The following is a 23,956-nucleotide window of genomic DNA, read 5'->3' on the forward strand; positions in this document are numbered from 1 at the left end:
TTCTCTCTCTCTCTGATTCCCATCTCTCTCTCTGATTCCCATCTCTCTCCAGGTGTGTATGCGTTCGGACTGTTCTCCACAGACATCTTTGTAAACGCAGGCCAGGTTGTGACAGGAAACCTGTCCCCCCACTTCCTGACGGTGTGTAAGCCCAACTACACGGCCCTGGGCTGCATGCAGACCGCCCGCTTCGTCAACCAAAAGGGGGTGTGCACGGGAAACGAGGACGACATCATGCGCGCCCGCAAATCCTTCCCCTCCAAAGAGGCGGCACTCAGTGTCTACGCCGCGCTCTACACAGCGGTAAGTGTAGAACACCATTTGTAGAAGTTACTATTACGTATAATTTATTTATTACTATTACGTATTTGTTTGTTTGTTGGTGGGCTATTAGGGATACAAGATGATATTACCACAGTTGGCTATTATACAGTACATACGGTGAAGTGGGGGATCTCATGCTAACTATGCATATCTGATCCTGCCGACTACGCCAAATGTACTACTAAGGACAGTTTGAAGATGATCTACGCCACTTTGTTTAACTTCATTGGAATAGTGGGAAGTATTTTCACGTTCGGATGAAAAGCGTGCCCAGAGTAAACTGCCTGCTACTCAGGCCCAGAAGCTAATATATGCGTATTATTAGTAGATTTGGATAGAAAACACTCTGAAGTTTCTAAAACTATTCTACTGTTAGAACTAGGTTTTTTTGGCTGTCCCCATAGGATAACCCTTTTTGGTTCCAGGTAGAACCCTGTGGGGAAAAGGTTTTACATGGAACATAATAGGGTTCTACCTGGAACCAAAATGCATTCTTCAAGTGGCCCGCCCAGGGTCAGTTTTGGCCCGCCCTCTAAGATTGGATGTCTCTGTTTTTCTCAAAGCGACTGATTGTATGTGAAGCCTGAGGGTAGAGGCTAGACATAGCAGTTTGGGGACATGCTTATCATTAACACTCATCCAGCATTAGAATGTTTAGAAGACAGTATTTATATTTGCCTAATCATTTCTAATGTTTTGTTTGAATTATTTATTGTTGCCAGAGGAGGGGTACATTTGGAGTCAATGCAGAGTGAATGCAGGGCGAGTTATTCAAATTACTTTCTGGTTAATACTGTAGGCTATGTCTCTGGGTCTCAGGGCTGCTCTGTGCCTACCAGCTAGAGCTTAGCGGTAATTGCTGCCTCTTGCTCTTCAGCCTTATTGGACATTGTCTCTCAGAATCAGACATAGACTCGACTGCATAACCCTTGTCTCTCCTTCATGCTTGTCGCTAGAGGGGTGAGGGACTGGATGTGAGTTGGAAGAGCAGAAACAATGTCCTCTCCTAACATTACTAGAGCAAATGTTTCATCTCCACTTCATTGAAACTGCAAATTAATTGAAAGTTTAAATATATACTGAACAAAAATATAAACGCAACATGTAAAGTGTTGGTCCCATGTTTCATGAGCTGAAATAAAAGATCCCAGAAATTTTCCATACGCACAAAAACCTTATTTCTCTCATATTTGTGCACAAATTTGTTTACGTCCCTGTTAGTGAGCAGTCTTCCTTTTCCAAGATAATCTATCAACCTGACAGGTGTGGCATATCAAGAATCTGATTAAACAGCATGATCATTACAGAGCTGCACCTTGTGCTGGGAAACTAAACAGGCCATTCTAAAATGTGCAGTTTTGTCACACAACACAATGCCACAGATGTCTCAAGTTTTGAGGGAGCGTGCAATTGGCATGCTGACTGCAGGATAGTAACCACGCCAGCCCAGGACCTCTACATCCGGCTTCTTCACCTGCTGGATCGTCTGAGGGGGCAGTTCTGAAGAGTATTTCTGTCTGTAATAAAGTCCTTTTGTGGGGATAAACTAATTCTGATTGGCTGGGCCCGGCCCCCCAGTGGGTGGGCCTATGCCCTCCCAGGCCCGCCCATGGCTGCCCCTGCCCAGTCATGTGAAATCCATAAATTAGGGCCTAATGAATTTATTTCAATTGACTGATTGATTTCCTTCTACAAACTGTAACTCAGTAAAATCTTTGAAATTGTTGTTTATGTTTTGGTTTAGTATAATTAACCTTTGGTGGCAGATTCAACATGACCTTTCTTTCAGCAAATTAACTACAGAGACTTATCTTTTTTAGAACGCTTAATAGTGTTCATTGCAACTGACCCTGGAGCGGTAAGAAAAGTAAGCCTTGCCTGAGTCAGACTCCTGCCCTATGGGCTATTCTATCTCCTGTTTCTGTAGTGTGAGGCAGCTTGACATACAAGTACAGCTCCATAGACAGCAGAGACACCAGGTCCCAAATGTTTTGTCTTTCATATGAAACGACTGGAAATCGAACACCCAACCTTCCAATCTGATGTACTGAGTACGGATACTATGTTTTTCAGAGTCATGGCTGATCAAGGACATGGATAATATACATCTAGCTAGTTTTTCTATGCATCGGCGGGACAGAATGGCAGATTCCGATAAGATCAGGGGGGTGATGTGTGTCTCTTTATTAACAACAGCTGGTGCACGCTCTCTAATATTAAGGAAGTCTCAAGGTTCCAAAAGGGTTCTTTGGCTGTCCCCATAGGATAACCCTTTTTGGTTCCAGGTAGAACCCTGTGGGGAAAAGGTTTTACATGGAACATAGTAGGGTTCTACCTGGAACCAAAATGCATTCTTCCAAGGGTTTTCCTATCGGAGAACCCTTTTAGGTTCTAGACACTTCATTATAAGCTCTAGACCAGGGTTATTTAACTCTTGCCCTACGAGGTCCGAAACCTGTGGAACTGGCTTCGAGGTTCAGTGTTGACTTTGAGGGCTGTAGACCACACTATTCACCAAGAGAGTTTTCATCTGTATTTTTCGTAGCTGTCTATTTACCATCACAAACCGATGCTGGCACTAAGACCGCACTCAGCGGGCTGTATAGCGCCATAAGCAAAACCGAAAATGGTCATCCAGAGGCAGCGCTCCTGAGGCCGGTGATTTTAATGAAGGAAAACTGAAGTCTGTTTTACATCATTTCTACCATCATGTTACCTGTGCAACTAGAGGGATAAAAACTCTAGATCACCTTTACTCCACACACAGAGACACATACCAAGCTCCCCCCGCTCTCCATTTGGCAAATTGGACCATAACTCTATCCTCCTGATTCCTGCTGACATGCAAAAACTCAAACTGGAAGTACCAGTGACTCGCTTGGTCCGATGAAGTGGACGCTAAACTACAGGACTGTTTCGCTAGCACAGACTGGAATATATTCCAGGATTGAGGAGTTTACCACATCAGTCACCAGCTTTATTAATAAGTGTATCAATGACGTTGTCCCCACAGTGTCAATACAGGACTAAGATCGAATCCTACTACACTGGCTCTTACGCTCGTCGGATGTGGCAGGGCTTGCCCACTATCAAGGATTACAAAGTGAGACCCAGCCGTGAACTGCCCAGTGACGCAAGCCTACCAGACGAGCTAAATGCCTTCAATGCTCGCTTCAAGGCAAGCAACACTGCACCATGCATGAGAGCACCAGCTGTTCCAGACGACTGTATGATCACGCTCTCTGTAGCCGATGTGAGTAAGGTATTTAAACAGGTTAACATTCACAAGAATTACCAGGACGCGTATATAGAGCTTGTGCTTACCAGTTGGCAAGTGTCTTCACTGACATTTTCAACCTCTCCCTGACACCGTCTGTAATATCTACATGTTTCAAGCAAACCACCATAGGCCCTGTGCCTAAGAACGCCAAAGTAACATGTCTAAATGACTACCGCCTCTGTAGCCATGAAATGCTTTGAAAGGCGGGTCATGGCTCACATCAACACCATGATCCCAGACACCCTGGACCCACTCCAATTCACATACTGCCCCAACAGATCCACAAATGATGCAATCTCTATTTTATTCCACACTGCCCTTTCCCACCTGGGCAAAAGGAACACCTACATGAGAATGCTGTTCATTGACTACAGCCTACAGCCCATCGTTCAACACCATAGTGTTGAAGCTCATGACTAAGCTAAGGACCCTGGGACTGAACACCTCCCTCGGCAAATGGATCCTGGATTTCCTGATGGACCGCCACCAGGTGGTGAGTTTAGGCAACAATACATCCGCCATGCTGACCCTCATCATGTGGGCCCCTCAGGGGTGCGTGCTGAGTCCCCTCCTGTATGCCCTGTTCACCCACGTGGCCGCGCACGACCCCAACACTATTGTCTGCCGACGATGCGCCGGTGGTAGGCCTGATCACCGATGACGATGAGACGGACTATAGGGAGGTGGTCAGAGACCTGGCAGTGTGGTGCCAGGACAACAACCTCTCCCTCAACCTCGGCAAGACAAAGGAGCTAATCGTGGACTACAGGAAATGGAAGCCCGAACAGGCCCCCCATTTATATCAACAGGGCAATAGTGGAGCGGGTGTCTACGTCAACTAAGGACCTATCATGGTCCAAACACACCAACACAGTTGTGAAGAGGGCATGAAAACACCTCTTACCCCTCAGGAGGCTAAAAAGATTTGGCATGGGCCCTCAGATCCTCTATGTTCTACAGCTGCACCATTAAAAGCACTTTGACTGGCTGCATCACTGCTTCGTATGGCAACTGCTCGGCATACGACCCATAAGGCGCTACAGAGTGCAGTGCATACGACCCAGTACATCACTGGGGCCGAACTCCGTGCCATCCAGGACCTCTATACCAGGCGACCAGGCGGTGTCAGAGGAAGGCCCTAAAATTTCTCAAAGACTCCAGCCTACCCAAGCCATTTGGAATTGACATTGACTCCCTTTATTATTTATTTATTTATCTTAGTTGTTTTGCACTGACTCCCTTGCGCTGGCTCTATGGACACTCACTAGACTCTACCCACACACTCACACATACTACACTGATACTCCAACACACACACACGCTCACACATAAACACACACACTCACGCAGACACACTTTCACATTTCACATACTCTGCTGCTACTCTGTTTATTCTGTATTCTGATTGCCTAGCCACTTTTACCCCTACCCACATGTACATACTGTATTACCTCAACTACCTCGTACCCCAGCACATTTACTCAGTACTGGTACTCCTTGTATATAGCCTCGTTATTGTTTTTATTGTGTTACTATTTCCTTTTTTATTTAGCAAATATTTGTCTTAATTTTGAACTGCATTGGTGGGAATGGTGTCATAAGTAAGCATTTCTCTGTAACGTCTACACCTGTTGTATTCAGCGCATGTGACCAATAAAATTGGATTTGATGTGTGTCTCCCTGCTGCAGATGTACATCACGTTAACAGTGAAGGCCAAGGGGACCAAGCTGGCCAAGCCTGTCCTATCTCTGGGTCTCATATGTCTGGCGTTTCTCACGGGCATCAACAGGGTGGTGGAGTACCGCAACCACTGGTGTGACGTCATCGCCGGATTCATCATCGGAGGGGCCATAGCAGTCTTCATGGTGAGGGATCTCAACATCTTTATACTACAGTCTTCTTTTTAAAGATAGAGGGATCGTTTCTTTGAACGTGTTTGTTACGTATTGTTAGGTTCTTATTTTTCAGAGTAAATAACTCACGGAAACTAGATAAGCTTTAACCTCTCTAGGGTAGGTGGCAGCAAATCGTCCCACCTACGCAACAGCCAGTCTAATCCCGTGGCGCGATATTCAAATACCTTAGAAATGCTATTACTTCAATTTCTCAAACATATGACTATTTTACACCATTTTAAAGACAAGACTCTCCTTTATCTAACCACACTGTCCGATTTCAAAAAGGCTTTACAACGAAAGCAAAACATTAGATTACGTCAGCAGACTACCCAGCCAGAAATAATCAGACACCCATTTTTCAAGCTAGCATATAATGTCACATAAACCCAAACCACAGCTAAATGTAGCACTAACCTTTGATCTTCATCAGATGACAACCCTAGGACATTATGTTATACAATACATGCATGTTTTGTTCAATCAAGTTCATATTTATATCAAAAAACAGCTTTTTACATTAGCATGTGACGTTCAGAACTAGCATACCCCCCGCAAACTTCCAGGGAATTTACTAACAATTTACTAAATTACTCATGATAAACGTTCACAAAAAGCATAACAATTATTTTAAGAATTATAGATACAGAACTCCTCTATGCACTCTATGTCCGATTTTAAAATAGCTTTTTGGTGAAAGCACATTTTGCAATATTCTAAGTAGATAGCACAGCCATCACGGGCTAGCTATTTAGACACCCAGCAAGTTTAGCCTTCACCAAAATCAGATTTACTATAACAAAAATATTATTACCTTTGTTGTCTTCGTCAGAATGCACTCCCAGGACTTCTACTTCAATAACAAATGTTGGTTTGGTCCCAAATAATCCATCGTTATATCCAAACAGCGGCGTTTTGTTCGTGCGTTCTATACACTATCCGAAATGGTAAATCAGGGTTACAAGCATGGCGCATTTCGTGACAAAAAAATTCTAAATATTCCATTACCGTACTTCGAAGCATGTCAACCGCTGTTTAAAATCAATTTTTATGCAATTTATCTCGTAAAAAAGCGATAATATTCCGACCGGGAATCTGCGTTTCGGTAAATAGAGGAAAAAAAAGAAAGACGGGGGCAACCAGTGCACGCGCCTAAGCCCACTGTCCCCTGATCGGCCACTTGACAAAGGCGATAATGTGTTTCAGCCTGGGGCTGGAATGACGACATTCAGCTTTTTCCCGGGCTCTGAGAGCCTATGGGAGCCGTGGGAAGTGTCACGTTACCGCAGAGATCCTTTGTTTTGGAAAGAGATGTCAAAGAAAGCCAATAAATGGTCAGACAGGCCACTTCCTGTAAAGGAATCTCTCAGGTTTTTGCCTGCCATATGAGTTCTGTTATACTCACAGACACCATTCAAACAGTTTTAGAAACTTTAGGGTGTTTTCTATCCATATCTAATAAGTATATGCATATTCTAGTTACTGGGTAGGAGTAGTAACCAGATTAAATCGGGTACGTTTTTTATCCGGCGGTGTAAATACTGCCCCCTAGCCCTAAGAGGTTAACCAAGTTTAATTCTTCCCAAAGGTTCTGTACAGCTGTATTCAGACAGAAAAACATTTCTCTCCATCACAGTTATATACATCCCACTTAAGACACTCCGCCTTCTCTCCAATCCTTACATCTTATGGTTCAACAGAAAGAGGGTAACAGGATACCAAACCCTTATTACTCCCTTAAGGGAATCTGTCCTCACCTCCTGACCTCAACCCTCAACTCCTGACCTCAACCCCTCCTTCACCTAATCCACAGATATCCATCTGTCTTCCCTATAATCAACAGTTGCTCTCCTCTCATCCGCCCAACACATTCTAAAGCCTTCTGTCTTTCTACAGAGAACCCTTAACTTCTGACATAAAACCCAGTCTCTTTCACTCTTTCTATTCAAGGCTTCTTCTCTATCATTTATTTAATATCTCAATGTTCAAAGTTTAGCCGATTCCAACGGTCCTTCCTCTTGAACAATAGCATCCTAATGTGCAATTTAAAATAAACTTCGAAATTACTTATAAATGGATAAACCATGATAATAAAACATGAATTTAAACAAAAACAAATGATCATAAAACATGAATTACACAATCTAACAAATGGAACAAACAATGAACAACATTCACCTCGAGGTTTACAAATTAAGAGACTTATGGCCTCTGTACTATGATCACACAATTTTATTCCCATCTATCATCACATAACAAAATGCCATTCCAGCTGAATCTGCTGTCTTGTTATATGTCAGATGGAGCGGCTTTGGTTTCTCCACTTCCCCCTTCTGGTTCCTAAGAGAGTAATAGCACAAGACTTGAAAAGCAACAAAAAGACACACAAAACATAACAGTATTAACAATGTGATAAGCTATGCATAATTATACACTGCTCAAAAAAATAAAGCGAACACTTAAACAACACAATGTAACTCCAAGTCAATCACACTTCTGTGAAATCAAACTGTCAACTTAGGAAGCAACACTGATTGACAATAAATATCACATGCTGTTGTGCAAATGGAATAGACAATAGTTGGAAATTATAGGCAATTAGCAAGACACCCCCAATAAAGGAGTGGTTCTGCAGGTGGGGACCACAGACCACTTCTCAGTTCCTATGCTTCCTGGCTGATGTTTTGGTCACTTTTGAATGCTGGCGGTGCTTTCACTCTAGTGGTAGCATGAGACGGAGTCTACAACCCACACAAGTGGCTCAGGCAGTGCAGCTCATCCAGGATGGCACATCAATGCGAGCTGTGGCAAGAAGGTTTGCTGTGTCTGTCAGCGTAGTGTCCAGAGCATGGAGGCGCTCCCAGGAGACAGGCCAGTACATCAGGAGACGTGGAGGAGGCCGTAGGAGGGCAACAACCCAGCAGCAGGACCGCTACCTCCGCCTTTGTGCAAGGAGGAGCAGGAGAAGCACTGCCAGAGCCCTGCAAAATGACCTCCAGCAGGCCACAAATGTGCATGTGTCTGCTCAAACGGTCAGAAACAGACTCCATGAGGGTGGTATGAGGGCCCGACGTCCACATGTGGGGGTTGTGCTTACAGCCCAACACCGTGCAGGGCGTTTGGCATTTGCCAGAGAACACCAAGATTGGCAAATTCGCCACTGGCGCCCTTTGCTCTTCACAGATAAAAGCAGGTTCACACTGAGCACGTGACAGACGTGACAGAGTCTGGAGATGCCGTGGAGAACGTTCTGCTGCCTGCAACATCCTCCAGCATGACCGGTTTGGCGGTGGGTCAGTCATGGTGTGGGGTGGCATTTCTTTGGGGGGGGCCGCACAGCCCTCCATGTGCTCGCCAGAGGTAGCCTGACTGCCATTAGGTAGCGAGATGAGATCCTCAGACCCCTTGTGAGACCATATGCTGGTGCAGTTGGCCCTGGGTTCCTCCTAATGCAAGACATTGCTAGACCTCATGTGGCTGGAGTGTGTCAGCACTTCCTGCAAGAGGAAGGCATTGATGCTATGGACTGGCCCGCCCGTTCCCCAGACCTGAATCCAATTGAGCACATCTGGGACATCATGTCTCGCTCCATCCACCAACGCCACGTTGCACCACAGACTGTCCAGGAGTTGGTGGATGCTTTAGTCCAGGTCTGGGAGGAGATCCCTCCAGGAGACCATCCGCCATCTCATCAGGAGCATGCCCAGGCGTTGTAGGGAGGTCATACAGGCACGTGGAGGCCACACACACTACTGAGCCTCATTTTGACTTGTTTTAAGGACATTACATCAAAGTTGGATCAGCCTGTAGTGTGGTTTCCACTTTAATTTTGAGTGTGACTCCAAATCCAGACCTCCATGGGTTGATAAATTGGATTTCCATTGATTATTTTGTGTGATTTTGTTGTCAGCACATTCAACTATGTAAAGAAAAAAGTATTTAATAAGATTATTTATTTCATTCAGATCTAGGATGTGTTGTTTAAGTGTTCCCTTTATTTTTTTGAGCAGTATATATACATGAAAACCAGAGTCTGAGACCCTGACAATTCCCACTCTCTCTTCACCTGACTCTATGCCTCCCGGATACTTTCCTGCTGAGTTCCACAAAAATTAAAGCTCTAAAAAGCTTCCTCATGCTTTCACCCAGCCTTCCCCTTTTGGCCCCAGGTTCCGAGAGGTGTTCCCAAGTCATGACATTTTCACTTTGTTCCCCATCTCCTCCATTTCACCTGATAGGCACGTCACCTGAAATGCAAGTGCGTATCTCTAATCAACATTACATCCTCTTGAGGTAACTCAGCACTGTATATGCTTTCACATCAATGCCTTCAACATTTTGTTCAATGACCCCTCTATCCTCTATCATATGATGCATTAACCAATAAAGCAGCTAACCCCAACTATGATGTTTATAGTAGCTCCCAGACCCCACCCATCTGTATGTCTTACAGTGGAATCTAGTTGGTATCGCTCCGCTTCCTCTGTCATGGTGTTTTCACTCACCCATTATGCAGCTGGACCACACTTCATGTGAGAACTATGCATCCCCCAAGGAGAGACATGACAATCTTTACCACTGCAGGTACTGTATGGAGTAGTGTGAGTCCAAACCAACGCTGTCCCAACACCCCCGCCTGGTGTCTCTTGATGTACACTCAATCTCCAGAATTCAGCCCGTGCCCTTGGTTATATCTCTGCTTCCACCTGAGGATATACACACTGCAACACATGGGTCATTTCCTGACAACATAATTAGTGATATTTAAATAACCACATCCCCTGTCCTCCCATCGGTCCCCCAGTTACCAATCCATGTGACATGAGTCATCATAAACTGATATCCCAACAATGCTACTAAAGTAACCATTGCTACTTCCAACATGGCCCATGACTATAGTCTCACAATACCCCTCATTTGTGCAGTAGCCCAATTCCATGCTATCAATATAGCATCCTACGCTACTAGTACTGCTCCTTCAGTTACTGTCCCCACAGCGCCTGCCGTGAGAATACCTCCTGCATGTAATCTGTCAAATGTTCACCGGCTGTTAGAAATTGGAGAAAAATTAATGAGTTGGGAATAATATCCAACCTAACAAAACTCTGAGTCACAGGTGTCCTGAAAGTTTACCATAGTGTCTGAAATGCCACCACTCTCTCTTCTACTCTTACCATGATCTAGGTATGTGTAATGTTCAACTAAATCCCCATATTGTGTACAGTTAGTTGTCCTCCCTCTTCTATGAGCCATCTCCTGTAACAATATACAGTCTCTGGGGAATGATAATCCTCTATCATTACATCTAACCCATAACACACTATACTCCTAATGCATTTTCTACAGTTATAAACATCCTAACACATTCTCAACTCAGTTAGTCAATATACATCATTCCCCCCTCTGGAACAATGAACACTCATGTTCCACGAAACCTAAAAACATTAACTTGAAAAGAAAAAAGAAACAAAGTACATGTTTAAAACTTAGCACAACTCATTGATGCGTTGGAACATAACAGTTCTGAATACAGGGTAAAACAATAAAAACGTTAATGGTTGTCCCAAGCTATTATCCAGTGATTCCCCCAAACAAACCACCTCCCCTCAGGATGACACTTAGAGATAATAACCTTCTCTTAATACTATCGCTAAGACAAATGTCAAAAAGCATGACATAATGTTACTGCTAAAACCATTTTCTAAATTAGTCCATACTCCCTTATTCTACTGGCGACCTCTAGGAAGAGTTACCAGATCCTGAAGATAGCACCATAACCCCTCGCATAATTCCCCACTCCAGGATCCCAATCTGGTGATATTTGCATCAAAACAAAAACACAACATGAAATCAGCAATACTAATATCACATTTCATTTGAAGTAACTGTCATCCCTTATTAGCATATATTTTCCTTTCTATATGCAGCCTGAACACAGTACCACTGTATAAGTACCCAAAGACCAGGACCTCAGGCAACTGGTCATTTTCCCCTTTCAAACACGTGATTAAACAAAAACATGTTAAATCAAAAATAAACAAATTCGAATAACTAATCAACTTAGACTTACAACTCTTTAACTCCCTACGGAAATAATAATAATCTCCTAAAGTAATGGTACAATTTGGATAGAGAATGGTGTTTCTCATCAATTTTATAATGAAATCCCCCTGTTCCGTCAATTTCTAATGAGGGTGATCATTTCTCATTAGGAATTTTGTGTGTACAGGGCTTTCTACACCATTAAAATGTTTCCTCTCCCTTCCTTTCCCTTTCCTTTCGGAAACCATTTAAATACCTCTTCAAACATTTCCATCCTCCTGCATACCCAATTTAACTGCATTGAAAAGACCCCATCCAATAAATCCCACAACATGGCGACAGTATCTCTCCACCGAGTCTAACGATTCACTGGTCTCCTTTTCCCCATGATTCTCCATAACCACCACACCACATAAAACATTTTAAGTTCATTTTAGGTTTGGTAAGCCCTATACCAATTCCTTGTGATCCCAGTTCATTTTAGGTTAGGTAACCCCTATACTAATTCCTCGTGACCCCTCCATTCTTTCGTCCATTCTAGAATTCCATTCCAGAATAAGACGACGTCAAACGTAAATGTATTTAAAAATAATACCACATAAAATAACCTTCTGCATTTGCAAGGAGTGTTTGGCCATATAATTTAAATGTTTTACCTTTAGAATCCATTCCCCTGGCATTTCGCCTAGAATCTTCAACCCAAAATATGTTTTCCTGTGGCAAATTTAGCCATCGTAAGGAATCCGCAATATATACATGTGGTTTTCTAACACTTTCTCTCACCAAGGTAGCCATTCCGTCTGCTTTACGATTCCTTATGGCAATTTTGTCTGTACGACTAGTATGAGCTTTACATTTCCCCACTGTTAATTTACTGGGTAACTGACATGCTCCTGATAATGCCTCTACCTCCAGACCATTTTTATTGGTGTTCCTGTCGCTGTTAACATGCCCCGTTGTGTCCACAATGTATCGAAATCATGAACTACTCCAAATGCATACCACACATAGCGTACCCCGTTATGTTACTCTCTTCCCTTCTGTGTTCATGTAACTAGAGCCATCTGTATACAATATTTTTCCAGATTCCAATGCTGTCTCTTGCAAATCAGGCCTAGGTTTTGGAGTAATCTGATCTGGGTCACATGTATGCAATTCACCCTCCCCATGCAACAGCATTAACGACGCAGGTTCCAAAGCACCAATCTTCTGAAATCGTAGATTTTCCCCATTTAACGCTAACTCCCATTTTGTCCATCTTGCATTAGTAACATGTGCTGTTCACTATGGTTGCTACTGCGTGTGTAACGTACAAATCAACTTTTTGACCCATTGTAATGGAAGCCGTGTTATGCAACACCATTTCTGTCGCCTGTACCGCCCTAAGGTACTGTAGCATTCCTCTTGGCCCTCTTAATTTTTACGTAACCATCGCGTAACCATTTATTTAATATCTCATTGTTCAAAGTTTAGCCGATTCCAACAGTATGCATTACATGCTTATTATAATGCTTGCTACATTAACTCTTCATGATAAGGCCCTCTCTGTGGTCACATGTACATGCTTTTTACATGTAACATGTTTGAACTCTACACAGTCCAAGGTGAAAGTCTACACATCCCTTGCACAGTCTTCACATTTTGCTGCCTTAAATCTAAAAAGGGATTAGGTTAGATTTTTCCCCCCTACTGATCTACACAACGTCCTCCACATTTTCAAAGTGAAAGAAAAGAAATGACTTATTCTGGTCCAAGTAAATTTGCCTACATAGCATGATATTGTGTAAGTGGGAAATTCTGGTCTTGAATTTACCTTGGTAAGATTTCAGGGAATAGAAAAGACTGCTCTATGAATAGTTTATATGAGATGAATGCAGTGATGACAGTATACTATGACACCACATTCCAAGACTTGTCACGTTCTGACCAGTAATAGGGGTTATTTGTTAATATAGTTTGGTCAGGACGTGTCAGGGGGTGTTTGTTTCATGTGGTTTGGGCTATGTATTTAGGTAGAGGGGTATTTCAAGTTCTCTCACGTCACCCCGCTCCTCCGCTCTCTCCACTGGCTTCCAGTTGATGCTCGCATCCGCTACAAGACCATGGTGATTGCCTACGGAGCTGTGAAGGGAACGGCACCTCCATACCTTCAGGCTCTGATCAGGCCCTACACCCAAACAAGGGCACTGCGTTCATCCACCTCTGGCCTGCTGGCCCCCCTACCTCTGAGGAAGCACAGTTCCCGCTCAGCCCAGTCAAAACTGTTCGCTGCTCTGGCACCCCAATGGTGGAACAAGCTCCCTCACGACGCCAGGACAGCGGAGTCAATCACCACCTTCCGGAGACACCTGAAACCCCACCTCTTTAAGGAATACCTAGGATAGGATAAAGTAATCCTTCTAACCCCCCCCCCCCCCCCCCCCTTAAAAGATTTAGAAGCACTATTGTAAAGTGGTTGTTCCACTGGATATCATAAGGTGAATGCACCAATTTGTAAGTCGCTCTGGATAAGAGCGTCTGCTAAATGACTTAAATGTAAATGTAATGTTAATATGTGCTGTCAATTGGTGTAAAATATGGAGACTCAACCAGACAAAAACACAGATAAGGCATTTTTGAAAACCAGGTACTAAGAGAAGTGTTTTTCAGTTTTCTTTTGGTGAAGACATTCTTGAGTTTACTAGCAATTATAAATATCTGGGTATTTTTATTGATGAACATATTGCCTTTCTATATGGAACATCTGCCCTGGCCGACTCAGCAAGTAGAGCTCTTGGGGGAGTTATAGGAAAAACAAAAACACAAAGATATTGGTTATGCCACGTATTCCAAACTGTATCAGACATGCGTGTGTCCTGTTCTGGACTATTCAGCAGGAGTGTGGGGTGCTAAGAGGTATTTTAAAAACAAACATGTTCATAACAGAGCAGTAAGTTACTTTTTAGGTGTCCCCAAGTTACATTAATCATAAACCCAAATTGAAAACCTTTTGTTTGATTAACCCTCCTGCTGTGTTCTGGTTGAATTGGACTGATTTATAAGTTTCTCTCTGAAGAATGTAGTTCACTTCATCTGATTGTCACAAGATTCCATGACTTTGTCCACACAGGGCATCTGAACACACAAAATACATTTAGATGATTTTCATAACATTTTGTGTGTTTTTATTTAACTTTTGTATACTTGTGGTGTTCCCGGTCAAAAATGACCAGTCCTTAGAAATTAATGGGTGAGACTACAATTAGTGTAGTTTGTCGAGATCGGTATGGAAGAACTTGACTCTCCAGGACAGAACCCATGACCTCAACTCCATCAAATACCTTTGGGATGAATTGGGACGCCAACTGCGTGCCAGGCCTAAACGCCCAACATCAGAGACCGACCTCACTAATGCTCTTGTAGCTGAATGGAATCAAGTCCCCACAGAAATGCTCCAACATCTAGTGGAAAGCCTTCCCAGAAGAGTGGAGGTTGTTATAGTGCATTCGGAAAGTATTCAGACCCCTTGACTTTTTTCACATTTTGTTATTTTATAGCCTTATTCTAAAATGGATGAAATTGTTTTTTTCCCTCATCAATATACACACAATACCCCATAACGGCAAAGCAAAAACTGTTTTTCGATTTTTTTGGGGGGCACATTTATGGAACAAAAAACCCCAGAAATATTGCATTTACATAAGTATTCAGACCCTTTTACTCAGTACTTTGTTGAAGCACCTTTAGCAGCGATTACAGCCTCGAGTCTTCTTGGGTATGACGCTAGAAGCTTGGCGGAGTTTCTCCCATTCTTCTCTGCAGATCCTCTCAAGCTCTGTCAGGTTGGATGGGTAGCGTTGCTACACAGCTATTGTCAGGTATCTCCAGAGTTGTTCGATCGGGTTCAAGTCCGGGCTCTGGCTGGGCCACTCAAGGACTTTCAGAGACTTGTCCCGAGGCCACTCCTGTGTTGTCTTGACTGTGTGCTTAGGGTCATTTTCCTGTTGGAAGGTGATCCTTCATCCCAGTCTGAGGTCCTGAGCGCTCTGGAGCAGGTTTTCATCAAGGATCTCTCTGTCCTTTGCACCATTCATCTTTCCCTCGATCCTGACTAGTCTGCAGCTGAAAAACATCCCCACAGCATGATGCTGCCACCGCCATGCTTCACCGTAGGGATGGTTCCAGGTTTCCTTCAGATGTGATACTTGACATTCAGGCCGAAGAGGCCAATCTTGTTTTCATCAGACCAGAGAATCTTGTTGCTCATGGTCTGAATGTCATTTAGGTGCCTTTTGGCAAACTCCAAGCAGGCTGTCATGTGCCTTTTACTGAGTTGTGTCTTCCGTCTGGTCACTCTACCATAAAGGCTTGATTGGTGGAGTGCTGCAGAGACGGTTGTCCTTCTGGAAAGTTCTCCCATCTGCACAGAGGAATTCTGGTGCTCTGTCAGAGTGATCATCTGGTTCTTGGTCACCACCCTGAATAAGGCCCGTCCCTGATTGCTCAGTTTGGCTGGGCGGCCAGCTCTAGGAAGATTCTTGGCGGTTCCAACGTTCTTCCATTTAAAATGATGGAGGCCACTGTGTTCTTCGGGACCTTCAATGCTGCAGACATTTTTTGATACCCTTTCCCATGTCTCGGAGCTCTATGGACAATTTCTTTAATTGTCATGGCTTGGTCGACTGTCGGACCTTATATAGACAGGTGTGTGTGCCTTTCTAAATCATGTCCAATCAATTGAATTTACCACAGGTGGACTCCAAGTTGTAGAAACATCTCAAGGATGATCAATGGAAACAGGATACACCTGAGCTCAATTTCGAGTCTCATAGCAATACTTATGTAAATAAGATATTTCTGTTTTTTATTTGTACATTTTAAAACAGTTTTTGCTTTGTCATTATGGGGTTTTGCATGTAGATTGATGAGGGAAACAAAATGATTTAATACATTTTAGAATAAGGCCGTAACGTAACAAAATGTGGAAAAAGTCAAGTCTCTGAATATTTTCCAATTGCACTGAATGTATTTTATTGGCTCTGCTGCTGTGGACACTTAGGGTAAGGAAACCAATGTCATTTTGTAATTTGGGTGAACTATCCCTTTAACAGTTTGGCCTTTCAATCAATCACTGTGGTTGGGATTGTCAGGGGAGGGGGCAGGGTGTTTTTGAGTCACAGAGTTGTTAGGGTTTCAGACCTGTCAATCACTGTGGGTGGGACTTAGAGGAAGGCTGTAGATTAGTAGTCAAGTCAGAAAAACTAGTCTAGTCTACTCTTTCAATTGAATTTATTATGGCAAAATCTAAATCTAGTCTACACTTCAATTGAATTTTTTGTGGCAAAAACCTAAGAAAATGTTTTGTGTTCTTTCAAGTTAACATTGATTCCCTGTTGAGAAAAATATAGAATCACAGGAAATGGTTTAAAAAATGCTTACATTTTCAGGGGGAGGACCCTCAGACCCCCCGCCAGATACAAAGTCTGCCCCGCTGTTGCGGGGCAGACGGCTCATAATAATGTATGGAACGGAGTAAATGGAATGTTATCAAACCAGGTGTTTGATCTATTTGACACCATTCCATTCATAATGCTCCAGCCATTACCACGAGCACATCCTCCCCAATTAAGGTGCCACCAACCTCCTGTGGTATGATTCCTTGTATCCTGATGGCTAATATCCAATTGCTGGAAAATAAACTTTGTGAACTCGAGTAAAGCTTCAATTACAGAGGGACATCAGGGAATGCTGAATCTTTGTTTTTACAGACACGTGGCTTACATACAATTCACTCGACTGTGCTTTTTAATTTTGCATATGGATCGTATGGTGGCTTCTGATTAGAGTATGCTGGAAGGTGTATGCTTCCTCGTCAACAATTCCTGGTGTACCGAAGTTGAAAACGTCTCCAGCTCCTGTTCACCCGACATGGAGTTTCTGATGCTACAATACCGACCCCACTATATGTCGAGGGAATTCACTTCTGTTATTATCACAGCTGTGTTCATACCCCTACAAGCAAACATCAAGGCCGCACTTAGTGAACTGTATAAACACATTATCCAGCAAGAATTGTCTCACCTGGAAGCAGTCTTTATTGCCGTGGGAGATTTTAACCAAGCAAACTTTAAACAAATGATTCCAAAGTATCACCAACATTTAAACTGCCACACGAAAGGGAACAACGTGCTGGACCATGTGTACGCAAACAGCCGTGATGTGTACAAAGCCATCCCTACCCCCACTTCGGCCAATCGGATAACGTCTCTTTGTTCCTTCTCCAAGCCTACAAGCAGCAACTCAAGAGGGAGCCATCAATACAGAGAATAGTGAGGCGCTGGACATAGGAGGCAGACTCGATGCTGCAGGACTGTTTTGAAAATACTGATTGGAATATGCTCAAAGATTCATCCACCCAGGATTCATCCATCAACATTGAGGAATATACATCGTCAGTCACAGGCTTCATTAGGAAATGCGTTGATGATGATGTACCCACAATGAGAATCTGGACATACCCCAACCAAAAAACCTGGATAAACTGAGAAATCCATACCTTGCTGAGAGCCCGCAGTTCAGAATTCAATGTCAGCAGAACGAACCCCGACGACTCTGTGTCGTGCAACGCGTCAATGCAAGTAGGTAGGAGCTCTGCAAATCCACCTGGGTGGTGCACACACACATACAGTATATGCATTCATGCTACACACAAATTACAACTACTGCTACCAGACTCAATTTGCTCATACTGCACAATTTAAACACTTGCCCTCCAATCCCTCCTTGTGTAAATATTGTACTATAAATTGTGCCTTCCTGTATTATACTTATGCTAAAATGTCTATTGTATTCTACTCAGCCATTTACTTTATGTTCATATTTTTATTTTCTTATTGTTGTTGCATTGTCGAGAAGGAACCTGCAAGTAAGCATTTCGTTGGACAGTGTATACCATGTGTATCCTGTACATACGACAAATAAAACTTGAAGCATGATTGAAGCATGTTGGTGATGAGGCCTACTACTGTTGTGTCAAGCAAACTTGATGATTGAGTTGGAAACGTGTCTGGCCACACAGTCATGGGTGTTCAGGAGGGAGCTGAGCACGCACCTTTGTGGGGCCCCCATGGCGAGGATCATCGTGGCGGAGGTGTTGTTGCCTACCTTTACCACCTGAGGTCGGCCAGTCAGGAAGTCCAGGCCCAGTTGCACAGGACGCGGTTCAGACCAAGGGCCCCGAGCTTAGTGATGAGCTTGAAGGGCACTATGTTGTTGAAGGTGAGTGTTCAATCAATAAATGGTGCTCAATGGCATTCAATCAACGGGTCCCATGTGGCTCAGTTGGTAGAGCATGGTGTTTGCAACACCAGGGTTGTGGGTTCGATTCCCACGGGGGACCAGTATGCAAAAAAAATATTTAAAAAAAATATGAAATGTATGCATTCACTACTGTAAGTCGCTCTGGATAAGAGCGTCTGCTAAAAGACTAAAATGTAATGTAAATGTAAATTGATAATAAAAAGATTGAGAGCTGTTTTGTTAGACTTTTGACTTTGCTGAAAAAACGTATATGTTATTGCTTTACGTTCTCTGCTATATCGTGGATCAAGAGTTAGCTGTCTAACCGAACACAGAGGGTGTTCTTTAACGGAATTCTCTTCAACATAATCCAGGTAGAGTCAGGCATACCCCAGGGCAGCTGTCTACTAATGACCTGCCACTGGCACCGAGTAAAGCCTGTGTGTCTATGTGTGCTGATGACTTAACATTATACACGTCCGCTACCACAGCAAGTTAAATCACAACAATACTTAACAAAGAGCTACAGTCAGTTTTAGAAAGGGTGGCAAGTAATAAGCTAGTCGTAAATATTTCTAAAACTAAAACCATTGTATTTAGGACAAATCATTAACTAAACCCTAAACCTCAACTAACTCTTGTAAGGGGTAATGTGGAAATTGAGCAAGCTTAGGACTAAACTGCTTGATGTAACCCTGGATTGTAAACTGTCATGGTCAAAACATATTGATGCCACGGTAGCTAAGATCGAGAGAGGTCTGCTTTCTTGACGTTGCTATCAACAAAACAAGTCCTACAGGCCCTAGTTTTATTGCACCTGGACTACTGTCCAGTCATATGGTCAATTGCCACAAAGAGGAACATAGGCAAATTACAATTGGCCCAGAACAGAGCAGCACCTCTGGCCCTTAAATGTACACGGAGAGCTAACATCAATAACATGCATGTCAATCTTTCCTGGCTCAAAATAGAGAAGCGATTGACTGCATCACTGCTTGTCATTTTGAGAGCTGTTCAAACGGCTAGCACACAGCTCCAACACCCATGCATAACCAGCAAGACATGCCACCAGGGGTCTCTTCACAGTCCAAGTCCAGAACAGACTCTGGGAAACACACAGTACCACATAGAGCCATGAGTACATCAAGTAACTCAAGCAAGCAGTAAAATCAGATTTAAAAATCAGATAAAACTACACCTTATGGAACAACAAGGACAGGCACACACACGCATAGGCAAACATATGCTAAACACACTACACACACGTACATTGTAATGCTGAAATATTATGGTATTATATATTTTGTATTGTAAATATGTAGTAGTAGAGTAGTGGTGTAATAATGTGTTGTATGATGTTAAATAAAGCAGTACATGTCGGGTGATGTAATTGCCTTAATCCTGTTTGGACCTTGGCAGCAGCTAATGGGGATCCTTAATAAATGCAAATGCTAATCTGTTGTCTTCTATCGTATTTTGGACCAGAATGAGGCTCTCTCTTCACTTCCTATTGATCCTGCAGTGAGGATTCAAGACCTTCGTCGAATGTATTCATAATTTATCTGCAGATAATCGCCAAAAAGCAGTAGTAGCCTACCAGTATGCACGTGCCACAAAACAATAATTAAGTGAATTTCAACTCATCGTTACCAGTTACATTACATAGGACGTGTAAATTCACTCACGGGAGATGAGGAAGAAGCATCATGGTCTCCTCCATAAATAGATTTCACTTCAGCCAACCACAGGGCACAAAAATAACACCGGTACCAAGAGGTGGGACAGACAGCAGACTGACAAACTGTACAAACCAGCAGTCTCCCTGTCATCGCTCGCTTTGTGACTGACAGGTGCCTGTCCTACAAATAGATCACTGTAAGATGCATATCGTTCATTCTAGCGGGAGAAGGCTGTACGGATTTCTGACTAGCGAATTGAAACGTTTAAATGAAAAGAAACCTAGTTAATTTATGAAGTGGACAAAGTAACCAGACGGCCGGCACTTATGGAAAACATTGGGTTTTCCCCCTAGTATGGCTGGATAATTGGCTCAGATGAGCACAGTAGGGCCACGTGGATCTGTTGTGTTTAGTATAGGGAAAGTGACTGAGCTCCTCTATGAGTGGGCTCCTTTTGATGTCTCTGCAATACGCGTATTAGTTGGTGTGTCTCTTGTTAGAGTGAGTATGAAAACCGTTAGATTTGCTTGAGTTTCTCGGATTTCAGAGCACTAGTCTATGGAGAAATCTTGCTTAATTGGTTGTTGCATACAAATTGGTAGTGGAAACATTAGTGCAAAGTTGCTGCTCGTGGCATGTCTATCCTCAACAACTCTAAATTACTACTAGCACAAAGATCATCCATTTCTGACAGGATAGGTGGAGAGTTGTAGTGTAATGTGTGTCCCAAATGTCACCCTATCCCCTATGTAGTGCACCACTTTTCTAACAGGGCCCTGGTCAAAAGTAGTGCACTGTGTAGGGAATAGGGTGCCATTTGGGACACAAGCCTAGTATGACCTAGTTAACGAGAATGGGGAAAGGGGAAAGGTGGGAAAGGACCCAGCAGGAGATATCTGAGATCAAACCACCGTATAACAGGCGAGCAGGCGCACATCACGCGTCATCAGCAAGAAAGCACAGTGCCTAACAGAAAACAGCAGGGTGCCTGGGCCATTGTGTGTGTGTGTGTGTGTGTGTGTGTGTGTGTGTGTGTGTGTGTGTGTGTGTGTGTGTGTGTGTGTGTGTGTGTGTGTGTGTGTGTGTGTGTGTGTGTGTGAAAACCGCAGGGTGCCTGGAACATGTGGTAAAGGTGTGTGTGTGTGTGTGTGTGTGTGCAGGTTTACTTGCATCCATGTCTGTGTCTTGTGTGTGTCTGCATGTATTTTCCCCTCAAGTGTTGTTATAGAGTACACGAACCTATAACTACAGAATGTTATATTCTGGATGCATTCATAACATGTGTATGTGTCTCACGTTAAGGCACATATGTCTTTTACCTTTGATGTGCCCTACTTTTGTCAATTCTCTGTACGCTTGTGCCCTGCTTGTGTTATTCACTCTCACATGCAGTGTTCAGTGATGCATGTGTATATAATTTAGTGCCGTGGCGTAAGATTACAACTTGCGCACAAACGATTATTACTACATTGCAATTTCATAACATACCATATCTGAAGCAGAGTACTACAGCAACCTGCTGAGATAATGGAAGTATACTGATCCATACACTGAAAAGAAGTACCACACATACGGTATTATTTATTGTTGGGATATAAGTCAACAAAAGACTGCAGGGCCTTTTGGCCTTGTAATGGTAATGGAAGAGTCCCTCTAGATCAGTGGTCACCAACCTTTTCTGAGTCAAGATCACTTTCTGAGTCCAAAAGCAAGGCGAGATTTATTAAACATGACTTAAAAAACATAAGCCAATGCAACATTAATTTGTTAAAAACAGTTCTGTAGCAATGAGGTTTGTGCAGTAGGCCCAAACGGATAATGGATAGGCCCAATCCATTATTACTGCATACTGGCTATGCTTGAATTGCCCTGCCAATGTTGTTCTTCTCAGAGCATTTTGATATTATACTGAACAAAAATATAAATGCAACATGTAAAGTGTTGGTCCCATGTTGCATGAGCTGAAATAAAAGATACCAAAAATGTTCCATACGCACAAAAATATGATTTATCTCAAATTTTGTGTACAAATTTGTTTACATCCGTGTTAGTGAGCATTCCTCCTTTGCCAAGATAATCCATCCACCTGACAGCTGTGGCATATCTAGAAGCTGATTCAACAGCATGATCATTACACAGGTGCACCTTGTGCTGGGGACAATAAAAGGCCACTCTAAAAATTGCAGTTTTGTCACACAACACAATGCTACAGATGTCTCAAGTTTGAGGGAGCGTGCAATTGGCATGCTGACTGCAGGAATGTCCACCAGAGCTGTTGCCAGAGAATTTAATGTTAATATCATAAGCCGCCTGCAAAGTCATCTTAGAGAATTTGGCAGTACATCCAACCGACCTCACAACCGTAGACCATGTGTAACCACGCAAGCCCAGGACCTCCACTTCCGGCTTCTTCACCAGCGGGATCGTCTGAGACCAGCCACCCAGACAGCTGATGAAACTGAGGAGTATTTCTGTCTGTAAAAAAGCCCTTTTGTGGGGAAAACCCATCCTGATTGGCTGGGCCTTTCTCCCCAGTAGGTAGGCCTGGCTCCCAGTTGGGTGGGTCTATGCCCTCCCAGGCCCACCCATGGCTGTGCTCCTTCCCAGTCGTGAAATCCATAGATTAGGGCCTAATGAATTTATTTCAATTGACTGATTTTCCTTATATGTGACCCGTTTCAGGAAACTAGGCATATGTCGGGGGTCACTACTTCACAGGAGAGCCGTTTTAAACTTTTTAAAAAGTGTTTTTTATCAAAATGCGTTTTTTGGCAGAAATGCCTTCTGGAACTTTAATGTGCCTTAATAACAAACTTGTATGCCATCTGTAAATACAAATAAAATGGTTAAATTACAAGCCTAGTTGGTTTAGCCACATAAAAAAACAGCAACCTCCCCACTAGCCATGATTGGCTGAGATAGAGTTCAGTGTGTCAAATTGGAGGCCCTGTTGTCCGGACCTCTGGGGGTGCCACAGGGTAAAATTCTCTGGCCGACTCTTTCTCTGTAAATATCAATGATGTCGCTCTTGCTGCGGGTGAATCTTTGATCCAACACTACGCAGACGACACCATTCTGTATACATCTGGCCCTTCTTTGGACACTGTGTTAACAAACCAAATGAGCTACAACGCCATACAACACTCCTTCCGTGGACCCCAACTGCTCTTAAATGCTAGTAAGACGAAATGCATGATCTTCAACCGATCGCTGCCCGCATCCGCCCTCCCGACTAGCATCACTACTCTGGAAGGTTCTGACTTAGAATATGTGGACAACTATAAATACCTAGGTGTCTGGTTAGACTGTAAACTCTCCTTCCAGACTCACATTAAGCATCTCCAATCCAAAGTTAAATCTAGAATCTGTTTCCTATTTCCGACCGATCCTTGACTTCGCCAATGTCATTTACAAAATATCCTCCAACACTCTACTCAGCAGATTGGATGCAGTCTAT

At 43.2% G+C, this 23,956-nt stretch overlaps 1 protein-coding gene across 1 annotated transcript in view; it reads left to right on the forward strand.

Moving 5' to 3' along the window:
* The window catches only part of LOC106568899 (phospholipid phosphatase-related protein type 5), a 72,007-nt gene that overhangs the window by 30,651 nt on the left and 17,400 nt on the right, over positions 1-23,956 (forward strand). The window contains exons 3-4 of the mRNA XM_014139688.3: positions 53-303; positions 5,294-5,470. Coding sequence (XP_013995163.1) covers positions 53-303; positions 5,294-5,470 — 428 coding nt within the window. The remainder of the gene's footprint in view (positions 1-52; positions 304-5,293; positions 5,471-23,956) is intronic.

Source organism: Salmo salar, chromosome 14 (genome assembly GCF_965601325.2).
Source record: "Salmo salar chromosome 14, fSalSal1, whole genome shotgun sequence".
NCBI lineage: Eukaryota > Metazoa > Chordata > Actinopteri > Salmoniformes > Salmonidae > Salmo > Salmo salar.